This window comes from Gymnoscopelus braueri (genome assembly GCF_963280865.1).
Source record: "Gymnoscopelus braueri genome assembly, chromosome: 7".
NCBI lineage: Eukaryota > Metazoa > Chordata > Actinopteri > Myctophiformes > Myctophidae > Gymnoscopelus > Gymnoscopelus braueri.
Genome location: NC_137608.1, coordinates 8,169,095 through 8,181,554, shown reverse-complemented (window position 1 = coordinate 8,181,554; position 12,460 = coordinate 8,169,095). Strand labels below are relative to the sequence as shown.

At 38.7% G+C, this 12,460-nt stretch overlaps 1 protein-coding gene across 1 annotated transcript in view; it reads left to right on the top strand.

Moving 5' to 3' along the window:
• mamdc2a (MAM domain containing 2a) overlaps window positions 1-2,089 on the top strand; it is a 39,673-nt gene extending 37,584 nt beyond the window's left edge. The window contains exons 13-14 of the mRNA XM_080432993.1: window positions 256-340; window positions 954-2,089. Of these exons, the coding sequence (XP_080289119.1) occupies window positions 256-340; window positions 954-1,015 (147 nt within the window). The 3' untranslated portion in view covers window positions 1,016-2,089. The remainder of the gene's footprint in view (window positions 1-255; window positions 341-953) is intronic.
• The last annotated feature ends 10,371 nt before the right edge of the window (window positions 2,090-12,460 follow it).

Below are 12,460 nucleotides of genomic sequence, written 5' to 3'. Positions count from 1 at the left end.
ACCCCCCCCAAGGAGCCCTGGGGGTCTCCGGACCCCACTTGGAGAACCAATGCATTAGACAACAAACAAATTCGATTTGATTGTTTATCTCTGGGACCCCAATTTACGATTTAAATCCTCAGCATTTAAAAAAAAACTCTGTATGGACTTTTTTTTTAAACTAATTGTTTAGATCCTTATGCTTACTTCTATATCTGAAATGCTATTGATAGATCAAATGTACTCAGTTTCATATGAACATTTTGTCTGTTTCAGATTATATTTGAAGCGATTCGAGGCCCAACGTTAAGAAGTGATATCGCTATTGATGATATTTTGCTGAAAAGAGGGCCATGTAAAGGTGAATACCATACTTTACTTCTGTACAAGCCACGTTTAAAACAAAACCAAAACACATTGATCCTGCTGTATACATAGTACAGATGCTTGTAGCCCCTACCTCATAGTATAGTGATGCAGTACTTTGTGTTCACCAGTGGTGTAAAGTAACTAAGTACATTTACTCAAGTACTGTTGGTACTTTTACTTTACTGGAATATTTCCAAATTTCAGTACTTTTACTTCTACATCTCAGAGGCAAATATTATACTTTTACAACGCACAATTATTTGACAACTTTAGTTACTAGTTATTAAGTTACTAGTTATTAGTAATTAACCACTTCAGCGTCGCGATGACGCATTGTGAGCTTGTAGATCTGCTATTTTCAAAAGATCTTTTATACATTTGAATGAGTACTTTCTACTTTTGGTACTTAAAGTACATTTTGATACCAATACTTTTGTATTTGGACTCAAGTACATTTTTAATTCCGGACTTTTACTTGTAACATGTCTATATTGCAGTATTGATACTCTTAAAAATGCAGTACTTTTTACACCACTGGTGTTCACTCATTTGAAAGAAAGAAAGAAAGAAAATCCTGCTCATTTTATTTCTCTCTCTCTCCTCAGAACCGGGTGATGTTGTTCCATACTCTGGCTTCTCAGAAAACTTCAACGAGATTGAATACTGAGCAGAATGTATTTGTTTTATTTGTGTGTGTGAGTGCAGGAGTTGCTGTGTGGGGTACAACGTAAACAAAGTATGTGTGTTTGAAATCTACTGCGACAACTTACTCAGCGACTGAGCGACGCTTCTTTTTTCAACCAGGACTTTTCACAACACGCCACCATTTTCTTTTTTTTGCCTTTCTGCTGTGTCAGAGCTTGTGTAAGAAACACAAAACAAAAATGCCAAGAATACAATTATGTTCAGTTTTTATACGCGCAGATTTTTCTGATTACATTACGAGGTTAATGCAACTGCATTGGATGACGGTGCACAACAAGGATTGCAATGTTTCTCTCTCCGCCTGTTTTCAAAGCAGTTCACTTCCCTTTCAAGATAATTATTATTAAGGGCTTTTGATGCACTTTGTTGCGTGCACTGTCGCACTCCAAAAGTAGCTGATCTGCAGTGTTTGGTTCTAGATTTAAAGATTTATTTTGGCACAGTCCAAGTCACAAACCTTGTGGCCAGCAAGGAGGTTCAATGCAGAAGGGGTCGACAAAGTTTAGCGAAGCTCATGAAGCTACACTGACCCAAGTTTGCAAGGTTGGCTGTCGCCTTATTTCACATTTCACTGATTCAACTGATTTTCAACTTGACAACGGATTTCTGTCCAGCTTTATCGTTACATCAGAGAGCCGCCACATGCAGGGTGTCCACAGAGTCTGGAGTCATTAGGGAGCCTTGTTTTTAATTCCACTGAGGCCGATTCTACAAATGTCTTCTAAATCAGATAAAACATATTTTGTACTTTCAAGATTTTCAAAAACAATCCAAAAATAGCAGATGTACAAGCTCACAGCGTGGCACTAAGTGACGTGCTGTGAGCTTTTAGATCTGCTTGTAGATCTGCTTGTAGAGCTACTTTTCTAAACCACTGTTCTAAATATAAATATAAAAGTTTTCTGAAAAACGTATGTTGCTATATATAATATTATATAGCTAAAATCTGAAATGACACAGATGCTTTCACGGTTTTAATGGGTTAAAGTGGTATTTCACTTCAAAACCCTGGGATTATTAATGTTGTTTGCACCCCAGACAGTTTTCAAGTAGCTCGATTGAATATGTAAATATTAGATGTTCATTAAAGTACTCATTATGCAGAATGTCCCATTTGAAGTTTTCAAATGTATAAAATGTATAAAAAAACTTTTGAAAAAAGTAGCAGATCTACAAGCTCACAATGCGTTGCATCACAGCCCATTGTGAGCTTGTAGATCTGCTATTTTCAAATGGCCGAAATGTATATAGGGCTGAAGTGGGTAATGTATGTTTTGTAATAATAATCTAAATCTACTAAGTTTTCAAATTATTTTAGTGGAGTAAAAGTATAATATTTGCCTCTGAGATGTAGTGGAGTAAAAGTATAATATTTGCCTCTGAGATGTAGTGGAGTAAAAGTAAAATGATTGAAAATCGGAAATACTCCAGTAAAGTAAAAAGAATACCTCAAAATTATACTTAAGTACAGTACTTGAGTAAATGCACTTAGTTACTTTCCACCACTGTGAATATCAAATATCTAAATATTGAATCAAGCCTTTGAAAACTATCTGGGGTGCACACAAAAGTCAGCATAGACATGAAAATGACCCCAGAAGTGTTTTGAAGTGAAATTAAATTAAATTTCACATGTATACATATCCTTAACATAACAACATGAGCCCTAGTGTCCCTATTCTGGACATGTATAATAGGTGAACATTGGGTGAAAATAACTGATCTACAATGTTGTGAGCTTGTAGATCAGCTATTTTTGGCTAAGAGATTAGTTGTGGAGAGAAAATAAATTAGGAAGCCAATACAGACCCCTGGGGGACCCTGGTAAACAATGTATATAGGGTTTTCAATTTAATGGAGATGGCACACATGACAGACGATGATAAATCTTTCGATCCGGGTGACTTTTTTTTATGAGGAAAGCATGGCAAACGGTACACAGGTTTATGCTGCAGCATACTGTCTGTATTTCTTTTCCAATAAAGTAAAAGGGAATACATTTGAACATGGTTTGTGGTTTGTATTTTAAATCATAACATTCTACACAGTTACCCATCGGGCACTGGCCTACTCGGTAACGATGCAGACCCCTTAACAGACGACGTCACACTGATAAGAACCAGTATGCGCGCAACCAGTATGCGCATAATGAAACCCATTCTATCAGGTCTCGCTAGGACGCGCCTCACTAGCCAACACACAAGAGGGTGTTGGGGTGTGCTGAAACCAGCGCACCCCAAAACAACAGGTTGGGAATTGATTGCGTGAAACAATCACCTGTGCGTCCAGTCTCAATGTTAGTAAACAAATAATTGGTCTATAGGGAATGCAATTACCGTTATTTATATATACATATATATATATATATATATATGTATTGTTGTATGATTCTGTATTTTGTTCGGTATTTTGTTCTCAATTGCATGAAGCTTCTTGTATAAGGCATTCTATGGATAAAAAGGGCTGAACCAGAACAAATTGCAACATAAACCATTTCAACTGTTTCAGTAAAACAGAGTGCATAACGCATACAATGCATAACATACAGAAATTACACTCGAAGGGTTAAGAATTTTCTTTTTTTTAAACAAGCACTGTGCTGCATCCAACACAGTTTCTGGTTGATTGTGGACAGTACTGAACCTTTTGTGTGGAAATTAGACAAGAAAACATGCTTAAATAGATTTTTAACATGGTTGTCAATGGGGAATTTTGACATCACCTATTTTAGCATTTTTCGATAGCCTATTTTCCACCACTGGGATTTCTTAGGACTTTTGATATGTTATTACTAACATATTTATGAGACTAAAACAGTTGAAAGAGTTTCCGTTGCAATTTTCCCCAGGATTTTTAAAAATAATATACTAACTATAGCTTACTAACTATTCTGTGGCACTGCCAGTGTTGCCAGATTTTGTAGACCTGTTGTCTTTTAGCAGACTTACGCTGCTTTCTAGTGGTGGAAAGGACTCATTGCCCACACATTCATGAAGCTACTTGAGTATTTATTTACTTACCATACAACATCTGCAATAAAGGTTTATCTTATCTTATCTTATCTTATCTTATCTTATCTTATCTATTGTAAATTCATGACCATTTTTTCTACACAAAGGACAAATGTTAACATAATATAACCTGGTGTGGCAAGGAATGTAGGCTACTCTTAAAGCTACTGTAATCAGCAATAACCTGCCATTGAGTGTAAACTGGCAAGACACATGGACTTAAAATACATTATAAAGGAATGTATGGCGTCCGAGAAAGCTTGCCTAGGGCGCCAATAGGGTCAGATCCGGGCCTGCTTATCACAGTCCCTACTAGTGACCTAATTTTTTTTTTTTTTTTTTTCATGTACATTATTTTGTACTGACACATTAGCTTTTGTAGACATGATAAGTTGTTTGTGTGGGTTTGATGAGCTCTCTGTCTGTCTGTCTGTCTGTCTGTCTGTCTGTCTGTCTGTCTGTCTGTCTGTCTGTCTGTCTGTCTGTCTGTCTGTCTGTCTGTCTGTCTGTCTGTCTGTCTGTCTGTCTGTCTATCTGTCTGTCTGTCTGTCTGTCTGTCTGTCTGTCTGTCTGTCTGTCCGCCCAGTGCCTCGTTTCCTCTAGGATATAACAAAGTTCCAGTTCCTTCTTGACGCAGTGTGACTGCTCTTCAACTGCTCAACCATTACATTTACATGAACTTTTCTACAGACGAGGACGGTGGATTCATCAGGACGTGTGAAATGTAAATACTGCGTGGGTCATGTTTCTTACAGGGGAGTTTTTAACAAAACGTCTTGTTCAGGGGGGGACAATGTGGGGTCTCTGCTCTATATGTAAAGTGTCTTGAAACAACTTGTTGTGATTCGAAACTATAATAAAATTGAATTGAATTAGCAGGAAAACAAACACATGCATGGTGTTATATTGTACAACACAAGCAGCTGACAGTGTTCCAGGACACACGGCTCACTAAGGCTACTGTAAGGTCTGTTTTTGTTGGTAATTTCTACGTTGTAATATTTTATACCATCAAAAGAAGAAGAAAAAGTAGTTTTTCAGAACAAGGACCCCTTAGCTGAGAGAGAGATGAAGCAGGGACCCCCTCTATATATTGTATAAAATTGTGTTGCAGATTAAACTTTTTTCATAGATTTCATAGATAGCTTCGTAGACTTGTTTGACAGCACTGTCATCAGTGTTGTGTAAATTTGTGTTTGTTGTTAATGTGTAAACTTGACCTTTGGCTCTGTGTACTCGGTCTGCACTTTGTTCCCCTCCAAGTTTCTTTGTCAAAAAAAGACGATCTACAAGCTCAGAGCACGCCACAGTGCCACATGTTGAGCTTGTGGATCTGGGCGGATGTTGCACCCATAATAGGGATACATAATAGGGTTCAAGTGGTTATGTAAGATTTGGTCTTACATAAGACTTAATAATGCAAAAAAGTACATTATGTCCAGGGCAGGAATTTAATGGCGACCACAACGGCCATGGCTCTCGCTGCCCCTCTGTTTGGCCGTGTGCCCCTCTAAAAAAATCATGCCCCACGGGCACAGTGGCTTTGATGCCCTTCTTGCACTGTCCATGCTGATTTCACTGTTTTCTCCACTACCGTCCTGTCAATATGTTTTTTGACACCAGTTGTCTGTGGTTAAGGTTCAAAATTCGTATTGTACAACATCAATTGAACGTCACAAATAGTAGGTTTGAGCAGCTTAACATGCCATGCCATGCAATCTGATGCTTTTGACGAGAGAGAGAGAGAATTTTTTCACCCGTTGTGCTGCTGTGCACAACAGGGCAGATCCCCGCCAGGCCGGGTTGCCTACCCAGGCCTGTGAAATTCATAGGCAGTCATAAACTGACTGATACTGATACAGAACCAATGTCAGTATCATGGTCAGTATCATATATTGACATGATGCTGACCATGATACTGACCATGATACTGACATGATACTGACCATGGTAAATAAATGGTAAATGGTGCATTTATATAGCGCTTTTATCCAAAGCGCTTTACATTGTTTGTGCCATTCACCCATTCACACACACATTCATACACCGATGGCGGAGGAAACCATGCAAGGCACCAACCTGCTCATCGGGAGCAATTAGGGGTTCAGCGTCTTGCTCAAGGACACTTTGACACTAACTCTGGGGGAGCGCCTAACCCTAACCCGGGATCGAACTGGGAACCTTGCGGTTTCTAGTTCACTCTACCCGGCCACTCTACCCCTGAGCGGGCGGCAGTGGACCATGATACTGACATGATACTGTCAGTATCATGGTCACTATCATATCAGTACATCTTTTACCGAATGTTTGGCCCTTCTCGCTTATTATGACTAGAGTTGTGTTCTTTGTTCCAGAGCCTAAAGTGTTGTGTTCTTTGTTCCAGAGCCTACAGTAACAGTGTTGTGTTCTTTGTTCCAGAGCCTACAGTGTTGTGTTTCTTGTTCCAGAGCCTACAGTGTTGTGTTTCTTGTTCCAGAGCCTACAGTAACAGTGTTGTGTTCTTTGTTCCAGAGCCTACAGTGTTGTGTTCTTTGTTCCAGAGCCTACAGTGGACCAGTCAGTAGCAAACAGTGACTTTGAGGACGGCTTGTGTCACTACTACCAGGAGCGAGCGGAGAGCAAGGTGTGGAACAGGGTTTCAGTGAAACCCAACGTCTACAGGATGGGAGACCATTCTACAGGGACAGGTGACCTTTCACCTTTCATGTACACTGTTGCTTTTGCAGGTGAACTCAGTGGTTCTCAACCAGACCCCCCCACCGGGCCTCCTTGATACATGAGGGCCAGTTTGGACTCCAAAGTAAAGTCAAATCAATTTAATAATTAACTACAAGTTAATTCATGTTTAATGTCTGTCTGTCTGTCCGCCCAGTGCCTCGTTTCCTCTAGGATATAACAAAGTTCCAGTTCCTTCTTGACGCAGTGTGACTGCTCTTCAACTGCTCAACCATTACATTTACATGAACTTTTCTACAGACGAGGACGGTGGATTCATCAGGACGTGTGAAAGGTAAATACTGCGTGGGTCATGTTTCTTACAGGGGAGTTTTTAACAAAACGTCTTGTTCAGGGGGGGACAATGTGGGGTCTCTGCTCTATATGTAAAGTGTCTTGAAACAACTTGTTGTGATTCGAAACTATAATCAAATTGAATTGAATTAGCAGGAAACCAAACACATGCATGGTGTTATATTGTACAACACAAGCAGCTGACAGTGTTCCAGGACACACGGCTCACTAAGGCTACTGTAAGGTCTGTTTTTGTTGGTTATTTCTACGTTGTAATATTTTATACCATCAAAAGAAGAAGAAAAAGTAGTTTTTCAGAACAAGGACTCCTTAGCTGAGAGAGAGATGAAGCAGGGACCCCCACTATATATTGTATAAAATTGTGTTGCAGATTAAACTTTTTTCATAGATTTCATAGATAGCTTCGTAGACTTGTTTGACAGCACTGTCATCAGTGTTGTGTAAATTTGTGTTTGTTGTTAATGTGCAAACTTGACCTTTGGCTCTGTGTACTTGGTCTGCACTTTGTTCCCCTCCAAGTTTCTTTGGTAAAAATAGACGATCTACAAGCTCACAGCGCGCCACAGTGCCACGCGTTGAGCTTGTGGATCTGGGAGGATGTTGTTACTGACCATGATACTGTCAGTATCATGGTCACAATCATATCAGTACATCTTTTACCGAATGTTTGGCCTTTTTCGCTTATTATGACTATAGTTGTGTTCTTTGTTCCAGAGCCTAAAGTGTTGTGTTTCTTGTTCCAGAGCCTAAAGTGTTGTGTTCTTTGTTCCAGAGCCTACAGTAACAGTGTTGTGTTCTTTGTTCCAGAGCCTACAGTAACAGTGTTGTGTTCTTTGTTCCAGAGCCTACAGTGTTGTGTTCTTTGTTCCAGAGCCTACAGTAACAGTGTTGTGTTCTTTGTTCCAGAGCCTACAGTGTTGTGTTCTTTGTTCCAGAGCCTACAGTAACAGTGTTGTGTTCTTTGTTCCAGAGCCTACAGTGGACCCGTCAGTAGCAAACAGTGACTTTGAGGACGGCTTGTGTCACTACTACCAGGAGCGAGCGGAGAGCAAGGTGTGGAACAGGGTTTCAGTGAAACCCAACGTCTACAGGATGGGAGACCATTCTACAGGGACAGGTGACCTTTCACCTTTCATGTACAATGTTGCTTTTGCAGGTGAACTCAGTGGTTCTCAACCAGACCCCCCCACCGGGCCTCATTGATACATGAGGGCCAGTTTGGACTCCAAAGTAAAGTCAAATCAATTTAATAATTAACTAAAAGTAAATTCATGTTTACTTATTAGTTAGTTACTAGATCTTTGGACTCCAAAGTAAAGTCACATCAAAGTAATTATTAACGAATGTTTAATTAATACTGAAATTACTAACAACGAAACAAGACTGTTTTTTGTTTGTGGAGTGTATTCCAAACTGCCAACTGACAATTGTATGACAATTAGGTTGGCACAAACATTGTGCCAGCCAGCACAGCAGATTTGGCACAATTACACAATATGCACAGGCACGCACGCACACACACACACACACACACACACACACACACACACACACACACACACACACACACACACACACACACACACACACACACACACACACACACACACACACACACACACACACACACACACACACACACACACACATAAAGTAAAATTACTTTTTGTTGGTCCAAAACAAGGCTGACCAGTGGTTCTTCAACAACAAACCTTAGAAACACTATCATTCTTGCAGAATGTTTCTCTTGGAGCCTCATATTGTGCTGGGTTTACAGCATTAAAGGGCAAGACCACTTTGGTCTGAGGTTTGAGTTGTGTAGTGTAGTTGTGTAGTAGATGGTTGTGAATTCACTAAATGTTTTCTAGATTACAATGTAACCTCAGTTTAGGTCATTCTTTATTGACAATGAAAGCATATAAAAATACATAATACATGTACAAATACATACATAGGCAGGCCTGTCACTATCAGAAGGATAAAACACTATGAAGCTGCCAGCTTTTCAGTATCTTGTCATTATTTGTTTTGTCTGCAGTGTGTCGACCATCTGGAGGAGATGGGGAGGATGGGGAGCGAGCTGGAAGTCCTCCTGATGAAGTCATGCTTCAATTGGAAGTTTCACATCCAGCAGAGACTCTGTCAAAACGTGAGTCCATGCCGATCAGTAGTGGTGTCTGGAGAAGTGGGTTTACTCTAATTCTGTCCAAAAATGGGCAGAAAAATGTGAGACCAACATGAAGCAGACGGATTATAAATCATCTCAATATAATTTGTTTGGCAATATATAGACTAGATATATACATTATATATAATATACATTATGTAGTCTAGATATATACATTATATATAATATACATTATGTAGTCTAGATATATACAGTATATATAATATACATTAAGTAGTCTAGATATATACATTATGTAGTCTAGATATATACATTATGTAGTCTAGATATATACATTATATATAATATACATTATATAGTCTAGATATATAATATACATAGTCTAGATATATACATTATATATAATATACATTATATAAATATACATTATATAGTCTAGATATATAATATACATTATAGTCTAGATATATACATTATGTATAATATATATTATATAAATATACATTATATAGTCTAAACTCATTTTGGGTCCAGAAACTAAACGAAAGACACAAATGATGTCATAAAACCAACATTTGGCACAAATGTCCCATCCAAATAGGGGTAAACAAAACAGGAAGTGAGATGTAGAATCAATTCAAAATGGCTGCCTATACAGTGAGCTATAAAGTGGTCAAGAACAAAAAGGATAAACTTGTAATTTTGTAAATACATTGAGTGGTTCTTTTTATATCCTTGAAGGGATGACCTTCCAAAAAAAACTAAGAAAGAAGACGTACTTTTGAAGGGACCTGTTGAAGTTGACAATTGATAATTGCAGTCTGCATAATCTTTCTCTCTTGCACTTTGCATCTTGCTGAGATACTATGCATCTTATTATGTATTTATCTTACTCTTTGCATCTTGTTATTTATCTAACTCTATGCACATTATTTTACTCTCTGCATCTTATTTATTATTCACTCTACATCTTAATCATTGCTGTTTGGCATTGTCATTGACTCATGCGTGCCATGTTCCAGCACACATACTGTGCTATTTAAAGGGCGGTTTCACACTGGATCCGTTTTCATTGAAAACGTTTCCCAGTTCGAATGCTGGCCTGCATTCACATTGGGCATAGATCCTATCGCACCAGAGAACACATGCATATACACCCCCGATCCTACAGGTGGCGGCATGCACATAGTGTTTCCCCTGTGGACACAGACGTCATCAACTATGCGACAATGTTTGTGCTGGTCTCGCACAAATATGCGTTTAAATATGTTGAAAGCAAGGGGGCGGAGTTGCGGTGAGAACTGAATAACACTACTCATCATGAAAACATCATGCATGTGCAATATAAAATATTAATATTATCCAGTGATATGAAAACATTAGCTAATGTTTTTATATCACTGGATAATATTAATATTTTATTTCAAGGTGCCTTGACAAAATTAAAACACCATTACATTATTATGAATAGTATTAACCACATGAACCCCAGCATGGGGGGAACATAAGCCAAAAATAGCCAATCTACAAGCTCACAACGCGCGACGCGTTGTGAGCTTGTAGATCTGCTATTTTTGACAGAGAGATTTGGTGTTGACAGATAAAAGCGTCCAAGAAAAGTAGGTCCGTTTTTACTGAGAATAGAGGGTTTAAGTAGGCTACATAATAATAAAACAATAACTTTATTTATATAGCACTTTTCAAAACATGAGTTACAAAGTGCTGCTGAACAACCTATTTTACCTTATTTTATGCTACAATTGGAGGAAAGGTCAAATAAAAGATACACGTTTTTTTTTTAAGCATAAGGGAATAGCCTACCATAGTTAACAAGTAAGTTAATTCTGACAAGCAATAAAGAAAACACATTTAAACAAACTAAAATGAGACCAAAATAACTTTGGTCTCGTTGCCCACATCAACAAACAAACAAATACAGACATACATGTGAATTACATCAATAATTATGAATGACAGATTCATATGGTAGAAGAGTGCAATTTATGACAATAAAGCACAGAGATGTTTCGTTTTTGTAGCCCACGTTTGTGTGTGAAACTGTAGAATTAATAAAAAGAAACTTCTCATTTATTTTGGATAGTAATTAATTAAAGTAAATAATTCTGCTATTCTTCATTATGCTCATTATAATATTATATTATATCTTATCTTCATATAACTGGTCCTCATAATGCTCATTATAATGTATTTTGGATAGTAATTTAATGTATTATTCTGCTATTCTTTATTATGCTCACATAAGCTATTTAGAAGGGATAAACTAAACTGTGCATTCAGGAGAAATTGCATCATGAGTGAAACGGCTATAGTCCTTGGGAAACTATAAACCTACGTAGGCCTACATCTAAATGAGTTACCATATTTACTTACAAATTTCAAATTACAAAGCCTTATAAGCTATATATTTCTGGGATGCATAGTAGCTGAAACTCCACAAGATACCCACAAGATATACTATATGCGCTGCTCGCGCACCTGAAATGCGCGATGGAGACCCGCCAATGTTTCATGACTGATAGACATGAAAGAAGGCCCTTCACAGCTAATAGAGAATTTTAAATTTTAAGAATCGGTTCAGAATTGAATGAGTAAAATTGTTAGAAAGGCTCCCATCATAAGTTGATTATTATTTCAATTGTTATGTTGCGCAGTGCGCAATGCATTCTGGGGCGTTTTCATTCATTCAGTAGCACCGGCTAGAAGAGCAGTGTTTTTGTTGGCTGTTTTTGTCGAGTTTATATACCGTCACCTATTCCAAATAGCGGACCACTTCCGTCTAATGGTACGCTTGCTTTCACATTGCAGCGTACCGTACCCGAAAACGCATGATCCGGATCCGAAACTGCCTCCGGAGGTGGTTTCGGGAACGGAACGGTTACCCGTTTCGCGGGTCCATTCGCTACATTCACACTAGCCAAGCGGTCTGGAGTGCGGACCCGGGACCTGAGTGTGAAACGGCTCTAAGGTAACCCAGCAGCTCAGCTTTGCAGCCACACTTTAGGAGTTCTCTATAAACTTTGGCAGCCATTGGCATGTTAGACTCATTGAAAACACACATCCCTGCTTCTGGTGAGTTGATTCTGATCCCAATTCCGTCTAGCTTACACGCCCGCAATCGCATCATCCTCTGCCACTGTCTGATTTATGGCTTTTTTTGCGAACGCCGCGCCTCCGACCAAGTGGAGCTTACTATGTAACCGTGCTCCGACCAAGTGGA